The sequence below is a fragment of the Lichenostomus cassidix genome, chromosome 3 (assembly GCF_008360975.1).
Source record: "Lichenostomus cassidix isolate B80296 chromosome 3, HeHo_3.0, whole genome shotgun sequence".
NCBI classification, from domain to species: Eukaryota; Metazoa; Chordata; class Aves; order Passeriformes; family Meliphagidae; genus Lichenostomus; species Lichenostomus cassidix.
The window spans coordinates 109,080,568-109,106,556 of record NC_139483.1 but is presented as its reverse complement, the minus strand read 5'-3'; the positions used below and the strand labels follow the sequence as shown (position 1 = coordinate 109,106,556).

The 25,989-nt window shown below is 42.6% G+C and overlaps 1 protein-coding gene across 3 annotated transcripts in view; it reads left to right on the top strand.

The window, feature by feature from the left end:
- PKHD1 (PKHD1 ciliary IPT domain containing fibrocystin/polyductin) overlaps positions 1–25,989 on the top strand; it is a 233,383-nt gene that overhangs the window by 44,123 nt on the left and 163,271 nt on the right. For all 3 annotated transcript variants that reach the window (XM_085057091.1, XM_085057090.1, XM_085057092.1), the window contains exons 35-36: positions 4,228–4,411; positions 9,964–10,114. In XM_085057091.1, the coding sequence (XP_084913217.1) occupies positions 4,228–4,411; positions 9,964–10,114 (335 nt within the window). The remainder of the gene's footprint in view (positions 1–4,227; positions 4,412–9,963; positions 10,115–25,989) is intronic.

Here is a 25,989-nt window from a genome sequence, read left to right as displayed (position 1 = left end):
CATCTACTCTTGTTCTTTGTTTCTCATGCTGCCTCATGCTTGGTGAGTGCAAATACAGCTGTGGATTTGGTTCAGCTCAGGTAAAATTCACAGAACACATGGTTAATGTCTGTGGGATCACTTGTGCTCCTGTGAAAGGTGGGAAGACTGGCAGGAAGCTTGAGGCAGGTGAGAAAATAACTGATTATTCCCCTCAGGTGATATTAGGGTAAGTACCACATATAATTTTGCAGTAAGCCAGTCCCTGAGATTTTATGTTTGACATTTGGGTGAGGGTAAGGAAGGCACCTTCAAAAGGAGGTGAGCTGCTAAGAAGATCCATCAGGGTAAAAGCTGAGCCTGATTTTCCTGGTTGCATCAGTGTGCTTGGAATAACAGGTCTGGCTTTAGGGTTTTTGGAAGTAACAGTGCTTGGGATTTTTGTTGGTAAGTGCTGGACCTACCATTAACCAGACTCTGTTGGTTAAAGTGGATGTTTAAGGTGGAGGATTTAAATTAGAGGCTGGAAGTAAGGCTGTTTTAAAAGGATGAGACGTGGTTTGGTGGAGTTCTTTGAATGGGACAGGAAGAGAGAAATGAACGAGTTTTGGTTGTAACAAGGAGATACACTGAGCCAGGGCCAACAGGCCAGAAAAACTGGGGGATTTGCATGAGCAAATGCAGGAGATGTGAAGAGGGCCTGTTGTGGTGTTGTGGCAATTGAGACCCCTGCAAAAGCCAGTGCCTCTGATGTTTATTGTGGAGACCAAACCAAAGGATCCAAACAGTCCTTTCTATCTTTCAAATCCAGAAATGAAATCAAGAAAGAAGGGGGAATAAAGCATATTGATTACACTGCAGGAACGTTTGACAGTGAGATCTATCAGGCAGGGAATAGATGCTTGAAAGTCACCTCTTGGGACTTCTGAAACCTGGCTGTGTGAAATGAATGTCTCCCAGGGAGCAATTCTTCATAGTCAGAGGTGGGACTCGATGACCTTAACAGGTCTCTTTTTCCTCTCCCTTTTATTAACTTATTTTTTAAAAATCTTTGTCTTCCCTGCTAAGCACATGTTGATGCTCCACAGTCCTTTTTGTGAGGGGTGGATAACTTGGGATGTGAGGTTTGGCACCAGGACTCTTTGGGCAGCTCTTCAATCAATCCCCAGCTGCCCTTGGAGCCTCCTGTAGGTTTGAGCCTCATCACATGTCCAGCAGTTGTTATTAAACAGTGACCCAGAACAAAGCCCTTGTGCTGAGCATCCCAGGATCCTGGATTAAGCCAGAGTATCCCTCAAAGCCAGGGCTGGGGGTAGTCATTCCCTAAGCCATTACCACCATGCAGAGATTTGGCTGCCGTAGTGTCTGATCTCAAAAGAGAAGCTGTAATGAGCTGAGTGCATTCATCCCAGCGATGGGATTGCAGGTTTGATCTTTATAGGGAGTATAAAGCCTAAAGCAGCTTCATTCTGGGGTTTGAACACTAACCAATTAAGAATGAGAAGAATTGTGTCCCAGAATGAGTGGAATATCCTTTTAGGATGTGCCAAAAGTGTGTTGAAATATTCAGTTTGGTTTTTTTTTGCCTCTATTATGGTAGGAGATAATGGCACCAATAATACCAAGGCCTATTTGTGTTTCATGGTCAGAGGAATGGGAATGGAAATGAAAAGACTTCCTCCTAAATGAATAAGGATATAAAGTCCTCTGGGAGGAGGGAATAGGAAGACCTTGGAGATCCCCAAGGAAGGAATGAGAAAAGAACATCACCTCAAAGAGTGATATCTCTATCCGATAGACAGGAGATGTGGGGTGTGGAGATGAGATTCTTCCTTCCTTCCACCTGAGAGAGAGAAAGCAATTCTAAGTTTGATTCTGGGGTGTACAGATTAAGTAGGGTTTGCTTGGATTTTGCTAACACTGATCTCTTTGCAACCCTTTAACTTAGGTTCTTTAACTTAGGTTTTATAAATGAACACCTTTGTTTGCCTGGTTTGAGTTAAAAATTATTTCAGCCCTTGGCAGGTTCAAGGCCTCATATTCCTACAGGCAGGATAACATTGGGATGATAACAGTGGAGCACATCAGAAATGCTCAATTTCCACATTTTGGGGTTATTTAAAAAGTGCCAGACTGTTCTTGTGTTGAGCTCTCAGGGCTGTGCAGGAAACACCTTCTGGTGACCTACATGAGCCAGGAAAGTTCTTTGACAGCAGCAAAATGTTGAGGAAAACAGTCACGTCCTGAGATTCTGTGAGTAATTTCCAACATTTGTCCCAAAATAGTGCTCATGTGGTTTTTCACGTAGGAAAACTCTGCCATGTTCTTTTCAAGTCCACAATGGAAAACCAAAGCTTTCCTGTAATGAGTTGGTTCTGCTGTAGGTTGGTGCAAAGGCGAGTTCTTCGCAGCATTTTAGTCCTCTTGGATGCTATTTCTTTGTCAAGACACAGATATTTAGTGCTGCTTAAGATGCCCTTGGAATGTCAAGAAAGACATGAGGCTTTTGTGGGAGCCGCAGAACACCTGAGGTAACTCTAGACAGAATTTCTGGACAATAGCACAAAATATTACCATGGTGCCATCATTCTTTTAGGCTTCTCTGCCTATTACTTGTCTTAGATGTTGGTCTTCAAGGCAGGGATTTTGTTTGGCTGTGTTTGGATGCTGAGCAAGAGATTTGCCACTGGATTTGGGGAAGGAAAGGAATTAAGGATATTGCAAAATGGGTAACATTTTTTTCTCATTCTAAATCCAGAGAAAGAGAGAATTGTAAACTCTCTCTCTGAAGTTCAGAGCAGATGAAATGATAGGTTTTAATATTTCAAAAACACCTGAAACATTAAACAGTTATAAACTCTTCAGAAATACCCCATATGAAATAATAATTTTTAACACAAAGTCCTAAATATTTTAATATAGGAAATAGAGCATTTTCTTATTTTTACAAATTCAACTCCCATTTTTTAGATTTACTTAGGAGACAAGATATTCATTGAAAATGACACTTCCCCAGCAAACAAGGTACCTTTTGAACAAACTGGAACTTAAAAAAGCAAATAGAAAAAAACCTTTTCTTGATAAATTCCCATTGATTGGATTTCTGATGCTTGAGGAATACTCTTGGATGTTACAGGGTAGTCTGTTATACTGTCCATAGACCTTTTGAGGAGTTCATTACAACTACTTGGTTAGTTCAGGATTAATGAATATTCTCCAAAAGTCAGGGCTTTGAGAGAAATGTCATGGTGTAATGCTTAAAGGATTCCTTTTAAAAATTTATAAACCCAAATATTTCAACTGAATCTGAACTTCAGACACAGTTAATAATATTATTTTTTAGCATTTTTTGTTTGGATTTAGAATAAGAAAACCTAATCTCTGTTCATGGAATCACAGTGAATTATTTAGGTTGGAAAAGATCTCAAAGATGACCAAATCCAGTCTGTGTCTGATGCCCACCTTGTCATCCAGCCCAGAGCACTCAGCACCATGTCCAGTCCTTCTTTGGACACCTCCAGGGATGGAGACTCACCACCTCCCTGGGCAGCTCCTTCCAATGCTGAAGAACCCTTTCCATGAAAAAATTCTTCCAGACATTCACACCACTTGTTCTTTACACCTCAAAGTAAAACAGTTGCTCCCATTAATCTTTTTACCACATCCATGGAGTCAAACTTGGATCACACCTCAAGTCACACTCAGCTACAAAGCAAGATGGAAGATCCCATTTCCCACCAGTTCCCCAGGAGCCCTCCAAGCTGTGCCAATGCTTCCACATCATCTGTTTCTGGTTTTCAAAATTATGATAGATGTTGTCACATCTCCTTGGTAAAGGGTTTGTGCAGTTATTCCTGATCTGTAAACCATGGTCTGTCTCCCCCAGAAGAAATGTCCATGCTTGTGTTTAATCCTTTACATCATCTCCTTCTGGACAGAGCAGGATGATCCCAAAGATCATCCTGATGCTCAGGGCACAAAGGAGGTTACATTTTGCTCACACAAAGCAAACAGGGCTGAAGGAGCTTTGTGGAGTCCTAATTATCCTCAAAAAGGATGCACCTAAAGAGGAGTTGGGTGCACACCAGGAGTCAAAGAATCATGGAATGGTTAGGGTTGGAAGAGCCTTTAAGCTCACTGAGTTCCCTGGGCAGGGACACCTTCTGCAATGACATCTCTAAGTAATGATGTTCAATGTGTGGTGTTTAGGCTGCTTTAGGTTGTTTTTTCCCTCTCCTGTTTTTCCAGCCTCTTTGGCTCTTCTCTGCGGTCTGACACGTTCTTCTGCTGACTGCCAAGAGGACAGAGCCACCTTCATTGAATGTGACATCCAAGTCACAGTGGGACTCTCCCAGCAGAGAGGATCTGTGTCCTACCTCTATGTCTGCAGGGACAGCCCACCCCAGGGACACTTTGCTGGACTCTTTGCCAGGTCAGTGCCGTATCTCTCCAACAGCCCAGTGGGTCCATCCACGAATAACATCCCTCACATGTTATTCCACCTTTTGCAGAATTGTCCCCTGACAAATAATGGACTGAAGGAGCCAATTCCTAATTTTCAGGTTGATGACAATGCAGCAGTTAAGCCTTGAGACCACTAGAGAGCTCCGCTGGGTTGTGGAATTCATTCTCTGTGCCTATCAAAGCATCTCCAGTCCCCCCTCCTTCCCTCCTGCCTTTTTAAAGTGTTTGAGAGACATCAGAAAATCCATCTCGTAAACAGCCTGCTTTGTTCCTTCTTAGGTTTTAATATTTATCTTCTGATCCAAAGCAACATCTGGTGGATGCCAATGGGAAAAAAGATTAGGCATTATGAAAAGCAGAAGTCTTATTTTTTCTATTTTTTTTCTTCTTTCTTTTTTTTTCTTTTTCTTTTATTTTCTGCTTTGCCTTTCTCCAAGCAGTTTCACGAGTAAAAAGTCATGGAGTAAATTCAGCAACATTTGCAATTATGCTCATGCTTTGCAAATCCAAGACCAAGTTGTCCAGGAATATAACCTGGAACTGTTGTCTTTGATGGAGCAGTGGGGATTTATTCCTGCAGAGCATTTACTTTTAGGAGTAAGTGGGATGTCTGAATTAAGGAATAAACAGATGAATGATTGAATGGTTTGGTTTGGAAGGCACCTCAAAACTTGTCTTTTTCCATCCTCTGTCATTGGCAGGGACACCTTCCACTGTCCCAGGTTGCTCCAAGCCCTGTCCAGCCTAGCCTTGTACACTTCCAGGGATCCAGGGGCAGCCACAGCTTCTCTGGCCAACCTGTGCCAGGGCCTCACCACCCTCACAGGGAAGGATTTCTTCCTAATTTCTAATCTAAATCTCTCCTCTTTCAGTTTGGAGTCATTCTGCCTTGTCCCATTGCTCTGTGCCCTTGCAAAAGGCTTCTTGTTACCCTCCTTTATGGAGGGTAATTAATCTTTAATGGAACACGATGAATAAAACTTTACGGAGGTTATTTAGTAAATAGAGAATAAGAACAGCACTTCAATGCATTGCCCATGGTTTGCTGTACATCATAAATTCACTCCTGGCTGCTGCATCTTGCCACAGTCCAGGTATTTCAGTGGAGTTGCAGAGATTTGATCTATGTTCTTACCTCATAGCACACCTGGTGTTGATTCACCAGAGAGAGCTCTGGATATCCTGAATTGAGGGGAAAAAATCCCTGACTAGCATTTACTGTACAAAGGCAGCAAGACGTGAATTGCACTTTTTAAAAAACTTGTTTATAAATATAAAAGATAGAAGTATCCAACTAAAATTAATTAAAAATTAAAGGTTTACACAATTGCGGCATCTCTCTGTCAGTGTGTCACTTCTTCCTCACCACTTTTTTAAGTGGACCTAGATTTCATAAGGTCTTGACTTTTTAAGAAGATTCTTCTCAATTTTGAGAAAATCACTGTTAGGCAGAAAGAAATTATTTTCCTTTTGAGGGGAAGGCAGGCAGAATTCTGCGCTGATCTGTGAAAATGGCCAAGTTGTCCAAAGCCACCCTGGGCACTGGCAATATCCTGTAACATCCCAGGAGATGGGGAGGAGAGATTTGTTGGAGGAGACAAAAGTAAGGAGACTTAGAAAGGGGAAAAAACCCCCTGAAATTAATCTCATTTCACCAGTTCTATTATTCTTGCTTCAAATCAAGAAACTCCAGGAGCCTTGCCTTGTCTGGATGAACTTTTCCTCACATCAGTGTAACCCCAAACCAGAGAACCAACAAACCTGAGAGGGACAAGACAACCCAAAATGTGTTTCTTTCCTACTCTCTTTTTCCTGGTATCAAAAGTTTGCTCAGGTCTTCACTGATTAAAAAAATGCATCTTCAACGAAATAATAATAATTAATAACAATAATAACAATAATAATATAATAATAATATCAACAACAGTAATAATCCTATGATTCCTTTTCTTCTTGCCCCTTTCTTGGTTTAAGCTGCCACTGTGCAAAAAGTCACAAAGTCCATTTACTGACTGTTTCCTTATTGTTTTCCTGTGGTTTTTAGTCCAATTTATTGTGAATGCCCCAGAGGTAGGGTTTATTATTCCTTCAAGGAATCTTATCAGGGAGAGATTTCTGAATCAAATCAATCAATGTTTTCTTACCTACTATTTTCCCATTCTTCCAACTTCTTCAATGTCTTTCTTACTGTTGTTAACTTTTCCCCCTATTTTGTTCATGTGTGTCTTTTAGACAAAAAATGAAAACTTGGCTTGGTGAGTAGTTTTCCTAAGTACTGATATTTTTTTCTAGTGAATCTATTTCTAACCTGGTCCTTGCTAAAAGGAAGCAGGGCAAAGATTATTTTCAAATTAGTTTCTTGATTTGAGAAATCTCTGAAGAAAAAATTGAGAGGTTTGAATCATACAAATTAGCTTATTTCAGAACTTCCGAAACCTTTTTTTCCCACATTTCAGTTCAGAAAAATATTTAACTTTAAAATATTAATGGAACTTGCAGGAAAGTCTTAGAAAATTTAAATGTTTCCACCAGAAAACAACTATTTTAGGAATTCCTGAAACAATACACATTGATTGCTTTAATTAACGATAGTAAATAATTATAACAATAAAAATACATGTGAATTTGATTTCTGTGCAAATGCTCAAGAATAAAGACATTTGTCCCATGATGGGGGCAAAACTACTGCAGTAAATCCTGGCTTAGGTGCACTTTGAATCTCTCCTAGTCTTTCTTACTACTTTTATAGAATCACAGAATAGTTTGTGTTTGAAGGGACCTTAAAGCTCTTTTTTTTCCTCCCCTTGCCATGGACAGGGACACCTTCCACTATCCCAGGTTGTTCCAAGTTCCATCCAACCTGCCTTGAACACTTCCAGGGTTGGGGCAGCCACCTGGACAATTTTTTTCAGTGGTTTCAATAAATCTTTTCCTTATGTAGTCTGTACCACAGCCCGTCCTGTATCAGCACATAATGGCAAAAGCACATTCCTTAGAAGAGTTGTAAGTTTTTCCATTAACAACACATGTAACAAGGTACATTCCTGAATTCCATTTAATAATTCACTCCTTTTCTTGCATTTCCTTGAAACACTGCAATTTGTTAACAGTTTTCTAGCATCAGTGTTTCAGGATGTGCTTACATAAGGACAGAGAGGAACTGACTTTTCTTACAAGCAAAGCTTGTTGACTTTTTATAAAAAACCTGTGCAAACCACTCAAAGGTCCTTGTATTGACTTGAATGTTTGGCAAATTCAGTCCATGCCCTGCATCCAGCCAACCACCACCCTCTTCTGCTTTTAAAACAATTGGTTATTTAAAAGATACAGTTTTTTCTTGGACTTTTAAGAAGTACTCTGCAGTCTTGAAAGATAACCCAGTCCACTGAATTATTGTACAGGACAAGATCAATTCTCAAAGTGTTGCTATCAAAAGCAAGCACAGTTCCCCAAGGCTGGCATTTGATTATTGACACAGCAGAGAGAAAAGTTCATTTAAATATAAAAATAAAAACTCACTGTTAAATGGGTCAGCAACTTGCAGAGGGCTTTTTTTTTTAAATTAGTATTTTTCTGGTGTCTAAGGTGGCTGGTTCCTTTTCACTTTAACCCTGAGAAAAGGCAACAAAACAAACAGCCCCTAAATTCAGGGCAGAGCAGAGATTTGTTTGTAGAGTGAGCTGCTGAATCCAGCAGGAAAATTTGAAATCTCCAGGATCATCAAACCACCCTGATCATCACCCTGCTGACAAAGCTCTGAGTGTTGGCTTTCCAGCAGGGTCAATTTTGGGGGGAGTTTTGGGCAAGGGAAGTGGTTCTTCCCCACTACTCCTCTCTCGTAAGACTCCACCCTGAACAGTGTCCAGCTCTGGTGTCTCCAGGAAAGACACTGGATTATTGGAGTGAGGAGGAGGAAGCCAGGAAGATGATCAGAGGGATGGAATAGTTCTGCTGTGAGGAAAGGCTGGGAAAATTGGGATTGGTCAGCCTGCAGAAGTGGAGGCCGTGGGGAAACCTTAGAACACCTTTCAATGCCTAAAGGGGCTCCAGGAGAGCTGGAGAGGGACTTTGGACAAGGGCCTGGAGTGACAGAACAATGGGGAATATCAAACTGACAGAAGGTAGATTTTTGTTACATGTGAGGAAGAATTTCTTCCCTGTGAGGGTGGTGAGGCCTGGCACAGGTTGCCCAGAGCAGCTGTGACTGTTCCACCCCTGGAAGTGTTCAAGGCCAGGCTGGATGTGGCTCTGAGCACCCTGGGATCATGGAAGGTGTCCCTGCCCGTGGCAGGGAGCTGGAATGAGATGAGCTTTAAGGCCCTTCCAATCCAAACCATTCTGTGATTCCAACTTAGACACTAGCAAATCCTGTTATATGGGATTTTCAGGAACCTGAAGCCCTCTGAAAATCCTGATCCTGCCTATCTGATTCTCCATTTCGTTGAGCAAACCATATTGTGAACTCTTTCCTTTCTTAGCTATTCATAAAAGCTGTGTAATTTCTGAGCTGTGTTGGTGTTGCAGTAACTCCTCTCCTCTCTCCTCTCTCCTCACCTTCTTACAAGTCACAGGTGTTTATCTGATGGAGGGGTGAGGAGCAGAGGAAGAAGGAGCAATGGCCAAGAATCACAGATTCAATTAGGTTGGAAAAGACCTCTGGGATCATCAAGTCCAACCATTAACCCAGCACCACACCTTGCTCACCACTAAACCATATGTTGAATCCTATAGCTCCCCACAATGAAAAACTACCAAAATCACCAACTGTCAGCAGCAAAACCAAGGGAAAAAATGTTTTTCTCCCCCAGCCTTTTCTATTACTTCTTGCCCCCATGGAAGGGGAGGATTTAGAGCAAATGTCTGCTGGTATAACTGGCACATATATCGAATCTGCTTAGTCTGGGCTGTTAAGTAAGTTTAATTAATTTACTAAGTTAATGTTCCAATGTTAGCAACAAAGCATCATTGCAATCAGCTGGGTAGCAGGAATTGGAACCCCTAAATGAGCTCATTTTTTCACAGTTGGAATTAGGGACCAGTTAGCCAGTTGTGTGGTTTTTCCAATTTCTCCCCTTGCCCTAGGGGAGTTGCAAGTTATTCGTTCCCCATTGCTAAGTGTGAGTAAGATGGGGAGGGGGGAGACAAGAACAAACCCTACTCCTTGTAGGAGTCCATCTTTGCTCCCAACACTGCTGATTCCCTCCCTGTTGTCTGCACTTATCTGCCTCCCCTGGTCCTAGAATGGCATTTGTTCCTGTTTGTGATGGTTTGGGGAAGGAGAAAAGCATCACTGAGAGATATTTACTGCATGTATTTTCATCCTGAGTGTGTGCAGATAAAGGGGGGAAAAACAAATAAACAATAAAAGAATGGAAACAAAATTACAGAAATTTGCAAAGTTTGACAAATGGTGGCCAGGAGTTGCCACAAGCTAATGGCTTGCAATGATTAATAAGAGTAAAAATAATTGCATTTCATTAAGATTGATGACACCCCATTTAACCTCCCTTCTCGTTTCAGCCCTAAAGTGGAAAGAGATGAAGTTCTCATCTATAATAGCTCCTGTAACATTACCATGGAAACTGAGGCAGAGATGGAGTGTGAGGGAGCTAATCAGCCAATTACTGCCAAGATTACTGAGATATGGAAAAACTGGGGCCAGAACACTCAGGTATAATCAAATCTTTTTTACAGACTGATTCAAACAGCTTAAAATTAAATTTGTAATATTGTGTACATTTAAAGGGGGGCAAGAAAAAAAACAATTTAGGCTGAGCAGCAGCAATATATAATATTAAATGCTTTCCAACTTTGAATAGCAGTTCTAATGCAGCGCAGCTGAATGAATGGTTAACTATGGTTAATCATGTATTTTATGAGACATAAATGAGCTTTACCTTATTTTCTGAGCAATGCATATATTTTTTAACACTCTCCCTTTTTTTTTCTTAATATAAATTCAATTTTGTTCTAAAAGTGTTATTTTCTGTTGAGCAGCAATCTTAGCCATGAGGTACAGCTTCAGCTCTCTGGCAGAGACTTAGCATTCAGCATTTGTGCAGCCCTGGTTATATTCAATTTTTGTTGCTTTTCAGTAGCTGATTGAAAATGGGAAAGTCTTCCTAGTGCTGTTTGTGGGTACAGCAAGAAAAGAAGACACATGCCAAGAGTTCATGACAAAAAACCCCTATAATTCTGAGCTGACATAAATTCTAAGGCTTAGTACCTAAAAATGTCATTGCAAAACTGAAATGTCCTTTTTAGAGTACTCACAGTTTTGCAGTTTTTGGGTGAGTTTAGCCACCTGTAAGAAGAAATTTAGAGGAGCTGGACATTATTGAACACCAAATATCCCTTTATGACTATCCTTTCCTAGAGGAGCAGCTCCTGAGAAGTGGTGGAGACCTCCTGCATACAGGGAAGCGTGAGTGGGAATAGTTATGCACCTGGCTTATGATAAAAAGCAAATGCTGTTTTTTTATCTATTAAATAAAGTTATCACACAGTCTTTTAGCATAGTTTAAACTTAGGGAAGTGAAGTTCCTTTGCTCAGCATCAATGTTAAAGCTACCACAGTAATTTTAAACTCTACCTGCAAAGAGATTTCCTTTATTTGAGGAATTTAAATTCACTTTGCCACCCCAAAAGCGGCTGAAGTGTCTTGGCAGAGTAATTTTGGTGCATTTCTGGTGTTGAATTCTATATTTAATTTTATATATCTGATCTATTCTATATTTAGGAGTCTCTGAATACTTGCAAATCTACGTGACATGAATGTTACTATTACAGTGGAGTATCCTAAATTATAATTCCTTCCTCCTGTTAAGCTTGTCCTTGGTGTGTGGAGGAATGTCAGATGTAAAATGTTACTTATTAGGGTTCATTTGCTTATCAGTCTCGTTAGTTATAGTACCTAAAACATGCCCAGCTAAGGAGAAACACAACCCCAAAAAATTGCTTATTGGTGACTGCAGGAGGCCAGCGAAGGGAAGTATCCAGGCAAATACTAGATCAAATGGTAACTGCTCCTTATATTCCTATTTTCCTTCCCAAATGGGATAAAGGTATCTCTAGAGTCCCAAAGGCTGGAATGAATCTTGGAGGGATATTCCCTGCTGCTGTCTGTGATCTGGGCAGCTCAGCTGGAGCTGAGGGAAGTCCTGCAGCCTGAGTGGTGACAGGATGACAGGTTGTCCTTTGACTCAGGTGGGAGCAAGTATAGGAAGAAGTAGCAAGGTTTGTCCCTGCTGTGGTTTTCCTGCTCAGAGTAGGGAAAACCAAGGAAGTCCTAAGTGTCCTGAATGAACAAATTCATTCAAAGCAGGACGAAAACAGCAGCACTTTAGATCTGGGATTTGCTGCTGCTTAATGAACCCAGTGGGCACTTGGAATCATTTTATCCCTCTTCCCAAAACTGGCTGGGGTGAGCAGAGGTGGATGGGTGGGGAGTTCAGATAAATGGCTTCAATTTTGGTCCCTTTCTGGCTGACAGCATCCCGTTAAGATTTACGACCTGGTGCGGCGCATGCATGCTTCACTGTGGAGGCTTAAATCATGTCATGTGGACTGGCCTTACCTTTCCCGTGGAAAAAATGGTCCCCAGGTTCAGCACTAAGAAGTGAAATGCATTAATAGCACCACGTGCCTTAGGATAATGGTGCTATTAGCAGGCAGCACAACTCTGTGTACAAAGTAATGGGGCTGCATCTCTTTATAATAACATCTGGCACTTTCCTTGCACGCTCATGCAGGGATCTCAAAGCATTCCGTAAAAAAAGGGGGCTTGATCCTGTTCTCAGCACAGCTGCACTGCTCAGTGATTTGTTTTCTGCTGCCTCTTCTGCCAGCTGAAGGATGCCTGGGCAGGTTGAGAACTCAGCTGGGCTTTGTTGGAGGGTTGATGATGATCAGAGATGATTTGATGATGATGGTGGAGCAGGATTAGCTCCAGGATGGCACTGGAAGTGAGAAGAGGGAATGCAGAAAGGCTGACAGAAGCTTATGGCATAGAATGAATGAGTACTGGCTCTCTTGGTTGAGTGCAGAAAATAATAATGTAAAAAAATGTAAAACATTGGTTCTGGGAACTTGAGTCTAAGAGGTACAAGTGGTGATATCACCAAGGCTGCCAGAGTTCAAGAAACATTTGGAAAATGCTCTAAGGAACAGTGTGGGATTCTTGGGGTTGTCCTGTGCAAGGCCAGGAATTGGAATGGATGAACCTTCCAATTCAGGATATCCTATGATATGTGGGTCTCTTCCAATTCAGGATATTCTATGATATGTCCATTATTTTCTGATACCAGTTTTAGGGTGTTTTTTCATCAGTTTTATTACATGCCTAATAGGAGTTGTTCACATACCTCAGTAAGGAAGAGATTCTTGTGATTAATGAGATTTGACAGATTCAACAGGACATTGAGCCACCAAGATTGACTCAGTTGGTCAGAGTGTGGTGCTGATGACACCAAGACTGTGGGTTTTATCCCTCTGTGGGCTTGAAATAGGAAATAGGGATTTCATGATCACAAAAAATGGTTATTTTTTGAAAATGCAGACTGCCCATGTTGTGTGTGGGTCTCCCTTGAGTCAGACACTTGAATTTGATGTTCAGGTTGAACCCCTTTGACAACTTTTGGGCAGAATCCTCAGGACAGCAGCTGCATTTTCTGGAAGGTGCTGCTAAAATCCATCACTTCAATTTTGTCCTTTCAAATCTGGTCTCTTAGTTGCTGCTTCCATGTATCACAGAATCTATGGATCACAGAATCCTAAGGGTTGGAAAAGACCACCAAGAACATCAGGTCCATGGTTAAGGTCTGAGCTGGGCTCAGGTCTAAATCTAGAGAACTCACAAAATTTCATAGAGTCTCAAGTTACTACCTGGAGATCTGTGATTTTTATGGCAGACTTCATGAAATTTGAGTTCAACTTGGATTTTTCCTGAGGTCTGCTCTGTGTAACACCCCCCCAGAGAATAGTTTTTATGATTTTCTTTAGAAACTGATTTAAGCTCTTGCCTCACTTTGTGTTTGAAATATTTTGCCCTGGATGACTTAATTAGGTCACAAGAAGTAAGCAGCAGGCCCTTGCCCCACTGTTGCATTCAGCATCATTAGTGTTTGTAACTTGCTCTGTTATTATCTAAGAGGAGTCACACAATTATTTTTATTTCAGTATATAATGCAATTTAGCCTACTGAAAAGAGAGGGAGGGAAAAAAAAAATCCCTGGCACTGATTGTATATCCCACAGGACTTAATTAGTTCACAGCTTCACGATGCACTGGATAATGGGAAGATATGAATTAAATAATAAAAGGGAAGAGAAAAGTTCTAATGCTCACTCAGTACCTGTCCACTTCCACCTTGGCTGCATAATGAGACGTCAGCTCTGGTGACACTGATGAGATGTGCAAAACACCCCGAAAACACATGGAGAGGATGCTCATGGGAGGGTTTGACCAGGCTTGGTTGGCTCTGAACTCATTATGCTTAGTGAGTTTTCCGATTGTTATTCCGGATCGCTGGACCAGACCTAATCACGATGCAAATATGCTGTTGAGGCTTCCCTGCTCCCACTGCCCCTCCCTGCTGGTCCACATGGGTGATGGAATGTTCAGCAGAGGGCAGATTCCATGGATGAAGTCAGTCACAGGGAACCTGAACTGGTATCCCAGTGAATTCCCTGCAACCCAACCCTCAAGGGGTCCCTGTTGAGGGATAGGAGGTTAATAAAAAATAACTTGCCAGATAAAAATGCCATCCTGGATTATGGCTCTGCCTGGGTGTGCTGCACTGCCTTCAGTTTGTTTTTAACAGGGTTTAAGGGAAGGTTTTGAGATTTAAGGGGTGGTTTAGAGTACTGAGCATCTGTGAATTCTTAGCTTGGTGCTTGATACAGGGGTAACTGCTTTTTTCACTTCTCATAAAAGAAAAAAATTAATAAAATCCCCACAAAGGCTGTGTCTGAGATAGGCACAGTCACCTCAAAGATCCTTTCTATTCAACTTCCACCTAATGCAATCAGGACTAGCGCTGCAAATCCCTTGGATTCCTCTGCAGATCTTAGAATTATACTTTTCCTTCTTTTATTTTTGCCTTTTTTTCCCCACTTACCATCTCTCTGGATGCCACAGTATTTGGAATTGAGGAAAGAACATTTCAACCATTGGAGATATTTGGTTATTTAAAAAGGTGGCAAATCCTAGGCAGCTTTCAGGGAGCATGGAAGGGTCACTGGGAGCCCAGAGCACCCTGGGCATAAAGGGCTGTTACTTCATTACTCACAGCAGGACTGATGCTAAATCACAGAATGTTTTGTGTTGGAAGGGACATTAAAGATATCCCATTCCACCCCCTGCCATGGGCAGGGACAACTCTTTCACATGTTCTCCCTCTGTGAGGGTTACAAGTGATGGGAGGTGACTCTGCTCTTTCACTCTCATTTTAATGCTGTCCCCATGATGTGTGGATGTTTGATAGGTGCATTTTTGAGGGTGAAGGGCTCATACTTGGCAGTCCATGAGCAAAACCACTACAGCAGGCTGAGAGTGGTTAAACAGGGTAGGAATCACAGAGACACAGGATGGTTTGGGTTTTCAAGGATCTTGAAAGATCATTCAGTACCAATCCCAGTGCCATGGACAGAGATGTCTTCCACTAAACCAGGTTGATCCAAACCCTGTCCAATCTGACCTTGGACACTTCCAGGAATGGGAAAGGAGCAGAGCAGATTCCAGTTTGATATGGAGTGGGTTAATAAAACAGCTGCCCTCTCCTTCACTTGATGGATAATTATTGTATATGATGTTTAATTCCTGTGTATCCATTTAGAGAGTGCAAAACACCAGAACACTTTGTCTGGACATGGGGATCACTACTTGCTGAGGTTTGGGAATAGTTTAATTGGAAGTATTGGTTAGGAAGTATAGATAGAACCTGACTTTATGTTGTCTTGGGTTGTGAGTGAAGCTCCTGGGTCCTTTGGCAGTGCAACCAGCCAAAAATAGCCATGCCACAAAGGATGGGACATCAGGAGGAGGACTAGATGAAACTTTTCTACAATATTTTATTTGTATTTTCATTAATGTGCACTTTTAACAGCCCAGAAAGCCTGTCCTTGCATTTCCAAATTCCCTGTTTTCTTAACCTGATACCTTGGTCACAGTGTTATTTTCAGAAGGAGGTGGGGAATGCAATAAAACCCACCAAACCCTCACAGAAAAGAAGTGGAGCAGTCCATTAAAAAAAAAAAAAAACTAATAAAAATAAACCCACAAAACCAGTCTTGGGGTGCAGAGGCTGCTGGAGCAGAGAGGTACCATCTGCAAGGTTGTTAAGATGTACAGAACCAAGATGGGCTCCCCAGTAACCACAGGCAATGTGAAGAGATAAATGGTTGACCCTCGCCCGTGTCAGGCAAGGATTGATGCCACTATCAGCCCTAGTGCCTTTGCAATGATTTTTTAAAAAATCTCTGATAGAGTGTGTTATCTAGTTACTGGCATGAGGGCAATGGCCTGGAGGCAGCGAGGAGGAGGGGGGAGGAAGAAGGAGAGGAGGGTAGAGAGAGAGAGAAAAGGAAAAAAAGGTCATTCCAGGAGGACAATCTCTGCTGGACTTAATGAGAAAATAAGGGCCTTGCTCTGCAAGGGGAAGGTAAATAAATAAATAATAGGAAAAAGGGGCTGCTAGGTGTGTGAGGAAAGGATAAGCAAAATTGCTTCTCTTCCTTTCTCTGTTTTTCTTTTTTTTTTAATTCTTCCTTTCTTTCCTTTTTTTTTTTTTTTTTCTTTCTTTTAATGGGTTCGGCCTTGGGCTGCAATGGGAAATTTAGGAGATGTGCTTGTGGTGTGGTTTTATTTTCCTTTAACTATTTGCTTCCTGATTTGAGGTTTAACTCTTCCCTCTCCTGCTGTCATATCAAAAATGAAAGACTGAACTGTAACTTTCTCCTTCCCCCCTCCCCACATTGTGAACAGCCTCTTGTTTTTATTTTCAATCCCACCATCTTTCTAGTGTCTCTGAGGAGATTACTTCCTGAATTGTAAGTGGCTTTCCAGGGAAACCTCTTCTCCCCACCACTCATACTGCTGCATTTAGAGGTGCACTGGAAGCTATCCCCAGGATATCCCCTGGATGGGATATCATTAATCCCAGGATAGGATGCCAGTTCCTGTAATTCACAGCACCTCAAAGTCTCTCCATATGTATTTAGACAAACCTATGTGAAATCAGAGCTGAACAAGGCATAGTTTGATGGGAACTGTTCTCCTTCTTCCCCTTCCACTTATCCCTGCTCCCAACCCTTAAGAGAAACACTGATTTGAAGTGAAAAGTGCCATTTTGGAAGTGCTGCTCCATGAAACAGAAAGCAAATCTTTCCCCTTTTGTACAAAAGGAAGGTTCCAGTAAGGGTCAGGAGGCTGTGGGGAAGCTCCTTGGTTGACTGTGGGTTCATGTCCTCTCCACTTGCTCCCAGGCACTTCCACAGAATCTTGCTGCCACTTTTCTGTTTAACTATGACAGAGACTCCAATTGATTCCTTCAGCATTCAGGTAGTTTTGGAGGGGAAGGGATTGTCTGTGTTTGAAACCATGGCTCTGGTTCTCCATCTGTGGGTCTTGGTCAAATGGAATGGTTTGGGCTGGAAAGATCCTTAAAGATCATCTAGACCCTTCTACAAGACTGGGTTGCTCAAAGCCCCATAAAACCTGGCCTTGTCTCAGTCTGGGGAAGGGAGTGGGAATGTTGGATGCCTGGGACTGTGCTGGGATGTCCAGCCTTGGGCTCTGGGTGGAGTTGGAAAGAAATCTTGTGCCTTCTCCATCTGCCCATCTTGAATTTAATGGAAAAAGGGCTGAGCAACTTGGAGACACACCTAGGCCAGACTTGTTCTGCACTGAAGCATGGCTTGACATGTCTGACGGTCTTGTCCTTTGTGGGGTGTGACATGGGATAACGATATGGCCTTTCAGCCCCTTGTGTCACTTGTGTCACTGTGTCACCATCAGACTCTTGTCCTCTCCCTAGTCCCAGACAGAGCAACCCTGTGGGCTGGATGATCCACACAGTGTTTTCTGTGTGCCAGAGGCATTGGCTGACCTATAACCCTTTCCCAAATATTTCTGGGGTCTGGCTCAGCACCCAGCAGGGCCTGGGAATGTGGACACCCTCTAGGGGAAGCTGGGAGATTGCAGTGGCATAGTCTTGGCCAGAGTGGGATCCTTGAAGGGATCCTTGATGTGGCTGGGAAAGTTTAGAGCTGGGAACTCTAAAGTTCTAAGTCTGGTACCTCTTGGATGAGGGCAGGATCAGGTGTCCCACCCCATCCACAGGAAATGAGAAGAAATGGATAAAGAAGTGAGAAGAACTTGGATAAAGTGTGTGGGAGGGGAGCACAGTTATGTTTTGCTGCTTTGAAAAAAAAGTGGGTCAGTCCTGAGGATAACAAAAGCCTGAAAAGTTTGGTCTTGTAGTAAACCACTGGTAGTGATGGAAAGACAATCATCTTTTATCATGACTTCTTCTGTGCATAGAGTTTAGAGTAAGGGATAGAGTAAGGACAAATAGGGTTTCTTGTTGATTTTTTTTTGTTTTGTTTTGATTTTTTTCTGGTTTTATTACTGTTGGTGCTATAACAAAGTTTAGCATATGCTAAAAATGTGAACTAGGTGTACAGGTAGAGGACAAACAAATTGAAAGTAGGGGGAATTCAGTTCAGAGAGTGTTTATTAACAACTTAAAAAGCAATTGCTGTAGCAGGAGGGTGAACCAGAGTGTTCCATCTCTCTGCCACAGTGAATCTACTCGAGGCTTCCCCCTGTCTCTAAGGAAAGGGTTAATTTGATGTGGTTGCCAGTAAAAGCAAGCTGTTTTCATGATGAGCCTGTAATAGCTGGGTGATAGACTGGCTTAACAACTGCTGCTAAATGCTGGGTACCATCCCCTGATTGGCAGCTCCCTAAGTGGAAGCCCCTCGTGTCCAATCTGTCCTCGTGAATTGCTGCAGAGCAAAGGACTTCATTAAGGGATCGTAAGGGGACCTCGTAAAAATCAGCAAATAATTACCCCTGTGCTGGGGAGGAGTGGAGGGGCTGAGTGCTCTGTGATCCCCGTGAAGAAAAGCAGATGTGCCAAGGCAGGGAAGCGTCAGGTGAAGTGGGTGCTATAAACACTTAGCCCTCAACACTGGGGCTGCTCAATAAAGCTCAGTTCAGCCCCATCTATGGCTTTAACAAAATATTCCCAGTCAGCTCCATGGGTGGTGGAAGGCTGGGAGCTGTTAGCTCATATTCAGTTAAATTTCAAATGTCAGAGCTCGTTAGTGGTGATTTTAGCCAATGACATTTTGTGAGGAGCTGGGTAAATTCGAACTTCCTCAAATAAAATTGAGGAAAGAGATTGCTGTTTTGCTTATTGATTTATTTCCCTGCTTTCACACATCTTCTCTGGGTCTGGGATTCTGATCAAGGGTCAGGCTGAGCTTCACCCACTTGGGGGCTACAGTGCTCCCCCTTTCATACACACTCTCTTGCTCTTTCTTTCTCTAATTCACCTTTATTTGCAGTTTTTCCTTCTGCCTTAACATGTGTTTGGTGAGTAGAAAATGCAGTTTTTGCTTTCAGTGCTGAGGTGAGCTTTTCCCTGAGCTCACCAGCAAACCTGTGAGGGAAGGCACAGGAAGGCAGCATGGACCATTCTGAGGAAGATTTAAATCAGATATTAGGGAGAAATCCTTCCCTGTGAGGGTGGTGAGGCCTTGACACGGGTTCCCAGAGGAGCTGTGGCTGCCCCTGGATCCCTGGAAGTATCCAAGGCCAGGCTGGATGGGGCTTGGCACAATCTGATCTAGTGGAAGATGTCCCTGGCTATGGCAGAGAGTTAGATCTAAATGGTCTTTAAGGTCTCTTTCCCCCCAAACCAGTCTGTGATTCCATGATTCTCTGAAATGAATTGGTTCAGAAGAAGTTGGGCAGTTGTTGTCACTCTACAGTGACTTTTGGGAGCTCTGTTGGGGTGAGTCAGGGGGTGGAGCCTATGTGGCTTCAAAGCTGAAATAGCCCAGACAACGTTGCAGAAATTGGGGTTTTTCCATGCTGAAAGGACTGTAGTTGCTTGTCACTGGCATGGCCCCAAGCCAGTGTTCCATTTCAGTTTTGGAGGAGGCAGTTTCTGGATTGTCAGGATGGATTTGAAGGATTTGACATGAAGCATTTGAAGACAGATATCGTGGGTAACAATTCCGGATGAGTTTCTCCAGGTGGTGATAGATGGCGTTTCCACCTTTACCTACATCTTCATTTGTTTGTGTGCACTGGGATGGTACCCAACTCTCTCCAAAACAAAATCCACCTTTGGAATATTTTTAGCACACATCTGTATCCTTTAGCACTTGAATGCATTCAGATACTGGGGTTAGGATGTGCCAGCAGGGATCCTTGGGTCAAAGGAACCCTGGATTTTATATCCTGCCAAATGATTTTCAGGCAGGCAAATGTGTGTGTGGGAAGGCAGCAAGTGAAGGCTGTGGAGTGCATTATTGCAGGGGATCTGCATTCCCAACAAAGATGAGCTGTTACAGACAGAGGGGTGGCTTTACAGCTCAAACAGCAGCAGTTTGTGCTTTCAGCTCAAAGGCTTCTCAGTTCAGAGGGCAGTGTGTTGGTAAAGAGGTTCTCTCTCACGCTAGGCTCTCATCTTTTTGTCTGATTTGAATGAAGTTTGGACTAAAACCTCTTGAAATGACAAGAGTGGTTACTGTCCCGTGACATGTGTGATGCTCTCTTCAGCGGAGGCTTTCTCTTGCAGGGCAAGTGGTTCAAAGTGCACTAAATTAACTTCAGCTGCCTTCTGGCTTCTGTTGTGCTGCTGTGTGCACCCCTGAAATTGTCTGTCGTATGCCACTGTGAGCTCAAACTACTGAAAAAAGATTAAAATTAAACAGATGGAAGCGGTGCTCCATTGAGAATCAGTTCTAATTTTAGCTACATGGAATAAATGTATTAAAGTGCACATATCTGCTGCAGACATGCTCTCATTTGGAAGGCGTCTTGTGTTGGGAATGTTCTCCCCTCTTTGGGCAGCCTCTTGCACAGTAGGTTGGGAGGCTTTATCTGGATTTTTCACAGTTAAATAGACATCCCTGGCTGCAGGAAAATGTCATGGGTGCTCCCAGTGTTCTCAATACCATTCAGTGCTGAGATTCCCATTAGGAACTGGCAAATCCAGCTTGGAGTGACAATGCAAAGGCAACTTTTGCTGAGGTGTGACATCTTCCTTGCCCCCATAACCCGGCGATACCCTGTTGCTTCTGTGACCTTTCCTGCACAAGTCCCATCTTCACCTTTTTACCTTTGTGGCAGATAAGTGTTTTTGATGATGACAATAAAGATACCACAAAGCACTTTTATTCTTGGTTGCCCCATCTGGGCTGTGCGCTTGATCCGAAGGGCCGGCGTTCCAGTCAGATTGCACTATCAGATGGAGCTGGCTCTATTTCCTGCATTATTCTTCCTGGCTGTACCCCATTATGCAATTATGTTTGCATTTAAACCTGAGCACTTACCTGTAATGATGCTGTGGCTCAGCACACGATACATTAGGGCAGCAGATAATGCACGCAGATAGGCTGAGGGCAGCATGTTGTTGATGTGCTAAAGCTAAACAGGACACCGAGTTGGAAAGAGGGCTCTGAAAGCTTGCAGCTTGGGCTGGGCTGCTCCAAAAGCTCACATTACTGAAATAGCAGCCCTGCAGGGTGAGATTCTCTACCTGAGGGGAAGGTGCAGGGCTGTGCTCACTGCAGAAGTTGGACACCAACGCTGTTGGTCGCTGCCAGCCACTTCTGCAGGAATGGGAAAATCTTGGTGGCTGCTGGGAGTCCCAAATCCTGCAGCCCTGCAGCACAATGAGAGGAAATTATTCTTTCAGGACTTAAAGGAGGCTTACAGGAAGGCTGGAGAGGCACTTTTTACAAGGACATGGAGTGATAGGACATGGGAGAATGGCCTCAAGCTAAAAGATCTTTAGATTAGATATTGTGAAAAAATTCTTTGCTAAAGAGTGGTCAGGCACGGGCACAGGCTGCCCAGAGAAGCTGTGGCTGCCCCTGGAAGTGTCCAAGGCCACGTTGGACAGGGCTTGGAGCAGCCTGGGATAGTGGAAGTTGTCCCTGCCATGGCAGAGGATGGAACAAGATAAGTTTTGAGGACCCTTCCATCCCAAGCCATTCCCACCCTATGATGCAGTTAGAGAAGTGACTGTGCCTCCACTGCTAGCCAAGCCCTTTGCACCTCATTTCACCTGCAATTGTCCCTGTAATGCAGGGATAATTTTGAATGCTGCTGCTCTGCATTCACTCCTACCCCACATAGATGGTCATGCCCAGTAATAATCAATGGCCTGATATTTTGGCTGAGCAGATGTGGATGCAGTTAAGGCAGAATCCAAGTTTGTCCTTGGATTGTGTGATTTTGCTGTCTAGTTGCTATATTTCATGCAAAGAACAGACCAAGTTGTAGCCTAAGCACAGAGTTTGCCCTCTTCAAAGCACTTTTCAGTCTTTGCTTGGTAAATCACTGCAAACTCCCTGCGAGTCAGGTTTGCCATGGAGGTGGTTTGTGTATCAGTTCACCTGTATTCCCTGTGTCCATGGGAGCTGAGGGAAAGTCAGAGGCTGGACCAGTGCTCTGACCTTCACAGCCAACTTGGGACTCTTACCAGGGGTTCTAGAACCCAAGAAAGTCTACCTCAGGTTGAGGAGGAATTTCACACCGAGGGTGTCAGAGCACTGGAACAGCTGCCCAGGGAGGGTGTGGAGTTCCCTCTCTGGAGACATTCCAAACCCACCTGGAGCCATTCCTGTGTCACCTGCTCTGGGTGAACCTGCCTTGGCAGGGGAGGTAGGACTAGGTGATTTCCAGAGGCTCCTTCCACCCCTAACTACTCTGTGATTCTGTTTATCTTCCTGTCTGATCCAAAAAAACATCATCAGCTCTCACTGGCACTGTTGGGGTGGACAAACCTCCCTCCTCCCACCCCATCTGCTGTAGCTCCCATTCAGAAATCCTGCTTGCTGACACATAAGCACATAATTTGATTTATTTTCCTGCAGGTGGTTGGCAAATTGTTGAGCTAATCTTTGCGTTTGCAATATTTGCTCTCAGATTAGTAAGTGTAACTCAAGATCATTCAATTGGGAGACAATATTTGCACAGTGCAAAGGCTGACACAGTCACCAGGCTTGGTTATCCTGCTTGTGTAAACAACTTGGTGCTGTAATTTTCTCATCACCATTAAATTGCTGTTTTTAATTTGTCTCAGAAGCCTTGGTACTTTGAGAAATCGCTGGTTTAGAGAGATGTGTAAATTATGTGTGCCCTTTAACAGTGTTCTGGGAAGGAAAACCCAGTCCTGTTTTATCTAAACTGGAAGGTTGCACTGAATTCCTCAATGTGTTTACACTCAGGATTTTCAGCCAAGTTGGGCTTAAAACTCTGCACTAGGATAGTTTCCACTATAATAAATAATCTATCTCAGAATATCAGACTGTAATGAACATTGGGAAGATTCTTGTGAATTAACAAGGGCTAAGGAGACAAAAAAAAAAAATACATTCTATGAAACAGGGCTCTTCATGTGCTCCAAGTCAGTTCCTCTGCTTCCCAGGGCATTTTCTTTAATATTTGAAATTGAGATTTCTGATTTTAGGCTCATCCTCCCACCACGACCCTGAGAGACCCAAGAAGGATACTTTGGTACTCATGTGAGTATGGTAAAGGGACAGGGACCTTTCCAGAGGTCTCATGGTTTGTTTAATTATGGAGTGGATTAACAGTGTTCATATCACTCCATTATTTGGTATTTTACATGGACTTTGGGTGAGTTTTGTTGCCTGTGTGTACAAAGGCATTTATACCTGGGATATGTCCCTCTGGCAACAGTGATGTCTTTTCAGTGCCCTCCCTATAAAAGCACCATTAGATTTAACTAATCCTCTGTGTCCTTAATTAAATACCTCTGGAGCAAGGAGCCTTACCTTCTGTGCTTGGAAATTGCAGTGATTACACCCCTGCTGAAAAAAACTATTTTTTTCTTTTGTGGTTGTTTTTTAAGTGGTTTTGCTGGTTTTGTTTGGGATTTTTTTTTTTTCTAACAGTAATTAAGCTGTTTCTCATGCCATTGTCCAGTTGGAAATTGGCTTAAGCCTGACTTGTGCCATGGCCTCTGACCTCCAAAACTGCCCACTCATTTTTTTCCTGAACTAATCAGCTCGATGAACTATTTACAGTTGGCTTTTGGGTCTTCTCACTGCTTCTGCGGCTGCCCCTGTCTGAGTAATTAATGATGCTGTGGCTTGTTTATGGTCTTGAGTTACTAATGCTCTTGGCTGCAAATGCATTTTTACCTCTGGGACGTGCCAGTTTCCTGGTTCTAGTCCCACCTCACCAGCCCAGGTCAATTTTTTGTGTGTAAACAGATTTATCCTCTAATAGTTTGGGAGAGACTGGGGTCATTCATCAGTCCCATAGAGAACATGCCCAGCCAGATTCTTCCCTCCTTGTGCCTGTGCTGCTCAGCAGAAGACAGAAAGATTTCTGCACGACAGCTAAAATTAAAACAAATAAGAAAAGGGGAAAAGCAATCCTTTCTTTTTAACTCAGGTTACAAACAGTCTCAGTTAAAAATAAAGATATTGGATAGTGCACAGCATGTCGAGCCAAAAGCTCAGCCCTGATCCTTGTTGTATCAATGTTTGTGGGAGTAATTAAAGAGGGACCTTTTTGGGACTCTTAGGTGGGATAATCCCACCCGTATTTTAAAGCTGGAATAGTGGGTAAAGAGAAGTTACACAGCAGCTGATGATGCAGGCAGTGATTAAAATACCACCTTGTGGCCTTGGAAATGGTTTGTTGGGTTATGTTCCAGGCTTGTTCTATCCCAGGCAGTCATGTCAAGAATGCTAAGTCATAAGGGAAAACTGAGCTTGGTCTCCTACTCCCTCTGTTATAGACTCTCAATGCAGGGATAGTCAGAAACATTCTGCTTATTTACATCCTTGGTTTATTCATAGCTACAGTTCCTTCCAGTCTTCTTGGAGATAATATTGTCTTTTGACATAAATTATTAATTTTTTTGCAGTGTATAGCTATCCAGATATCTTTCCTTCTCCTGGTTTTGGTGTGTGTGGTTTCTTTTGGTTTTTTTTTGGTGGGGGTTGTTTAGTTTTGCTTTTGTTTTTTGGGGGTGGGTTTTATTTATTTGATTGGTTGGTTGGTTGGTTTTTTAATGTGTGTAAGGCTATTTCCTTAGTGATTTGTGACTTGAGCACAACCATTGCTGCCATTTTTGGAAACATTTATTTCAGAAACCAGAAGATTGTCCTGTTATCTCTCTACCTTTTTTTCCCAGATTCATTATCAGTGTCTGCTCAATTAGGTTATCCATGGTTGTTGGGATTGTTGAGTGAATGTAGTGCTTTCACTGAGAGAATGGAAGTAGATTGTCCATTTCAACCTTTTCCAGGGGTTCTCCTTTGTCTCTTACTTTCTTTTCCCTCACATCCAGCTTGGAAAAGCCTTGATCAATAGCAAATTAGAGCACTGTAGTGATGTGCACATGAATAAAAGTCCTTCAAGGTGTTGCTGAGCACATTCCAGGATCCACTAGACTGCTGTGGCATTCTGATTTCTCAAGAAACTCAGTACAGGCTGCTTAAATATTTGAAGGCAGCTTCTCTGGAACCCTGCAAATAATGGTATTTCTTAATCTCTGGCTTGTGTAGTAGTTTGAGGGGTTTTTTTGTTGTTTGTGGGGTTTTTTTGTTTTTGTTTGGTTTTTTGTTTGTTTGGGTTTTCTTTGGGTTTTTTTTTTTTGTTTTTATTTTTTTTTAATCAGTGAAAATCGGCCTTTTTGGACTGGGGGAAAATTGCCTAAACAAGGGTTCTCAGTGTGCTGGTTTGCAGCTTTTTCCTGGTAGGTGTTTGCACCTGTAATGAGCATGAGGTGGTACCTTCTGTCCTGAGACTTCTTGGAGAAGCCTTGGGAACTTCAGTCTTAAAAATCATAGACTTATTTATGTTGGAAGGGATCTCCAAGATCATCAGGTCCAACCATTCCCCCAGCACTGCCAGGTCCACCACTAAACCCTGTCCCAAAGGGCCACATCTATGCATTTTTTTAACACTTCCAGGGATGAAGATCACACCACTTCCCTGATCTGATCATTCCTTTACCAGCTTCAGTCTGGCCATTCACTGATTTCCTAACACAGTCAGTTAAATTCAACTAATTTCTCTTTGTAAGTCAAAATCCATATATTTGTCCACAAAATGAGGCATTGCACTGTGCTTTTAACAGAATATTTTTTCTTGTTGCTTGTACTTGTTTCTGCACAGTATATGTTCTGTTCTCTTTGGGATGACCTCATTGCATCTTTCCCACAAAGCTGTGTTTATGCCTTCATTCTCTCTGTTAGCAAAATTCTCACACATTGCAGGGAATGAAAAGACAATTGCAAAAGTCCTCTGGTTTTCATTTAGATA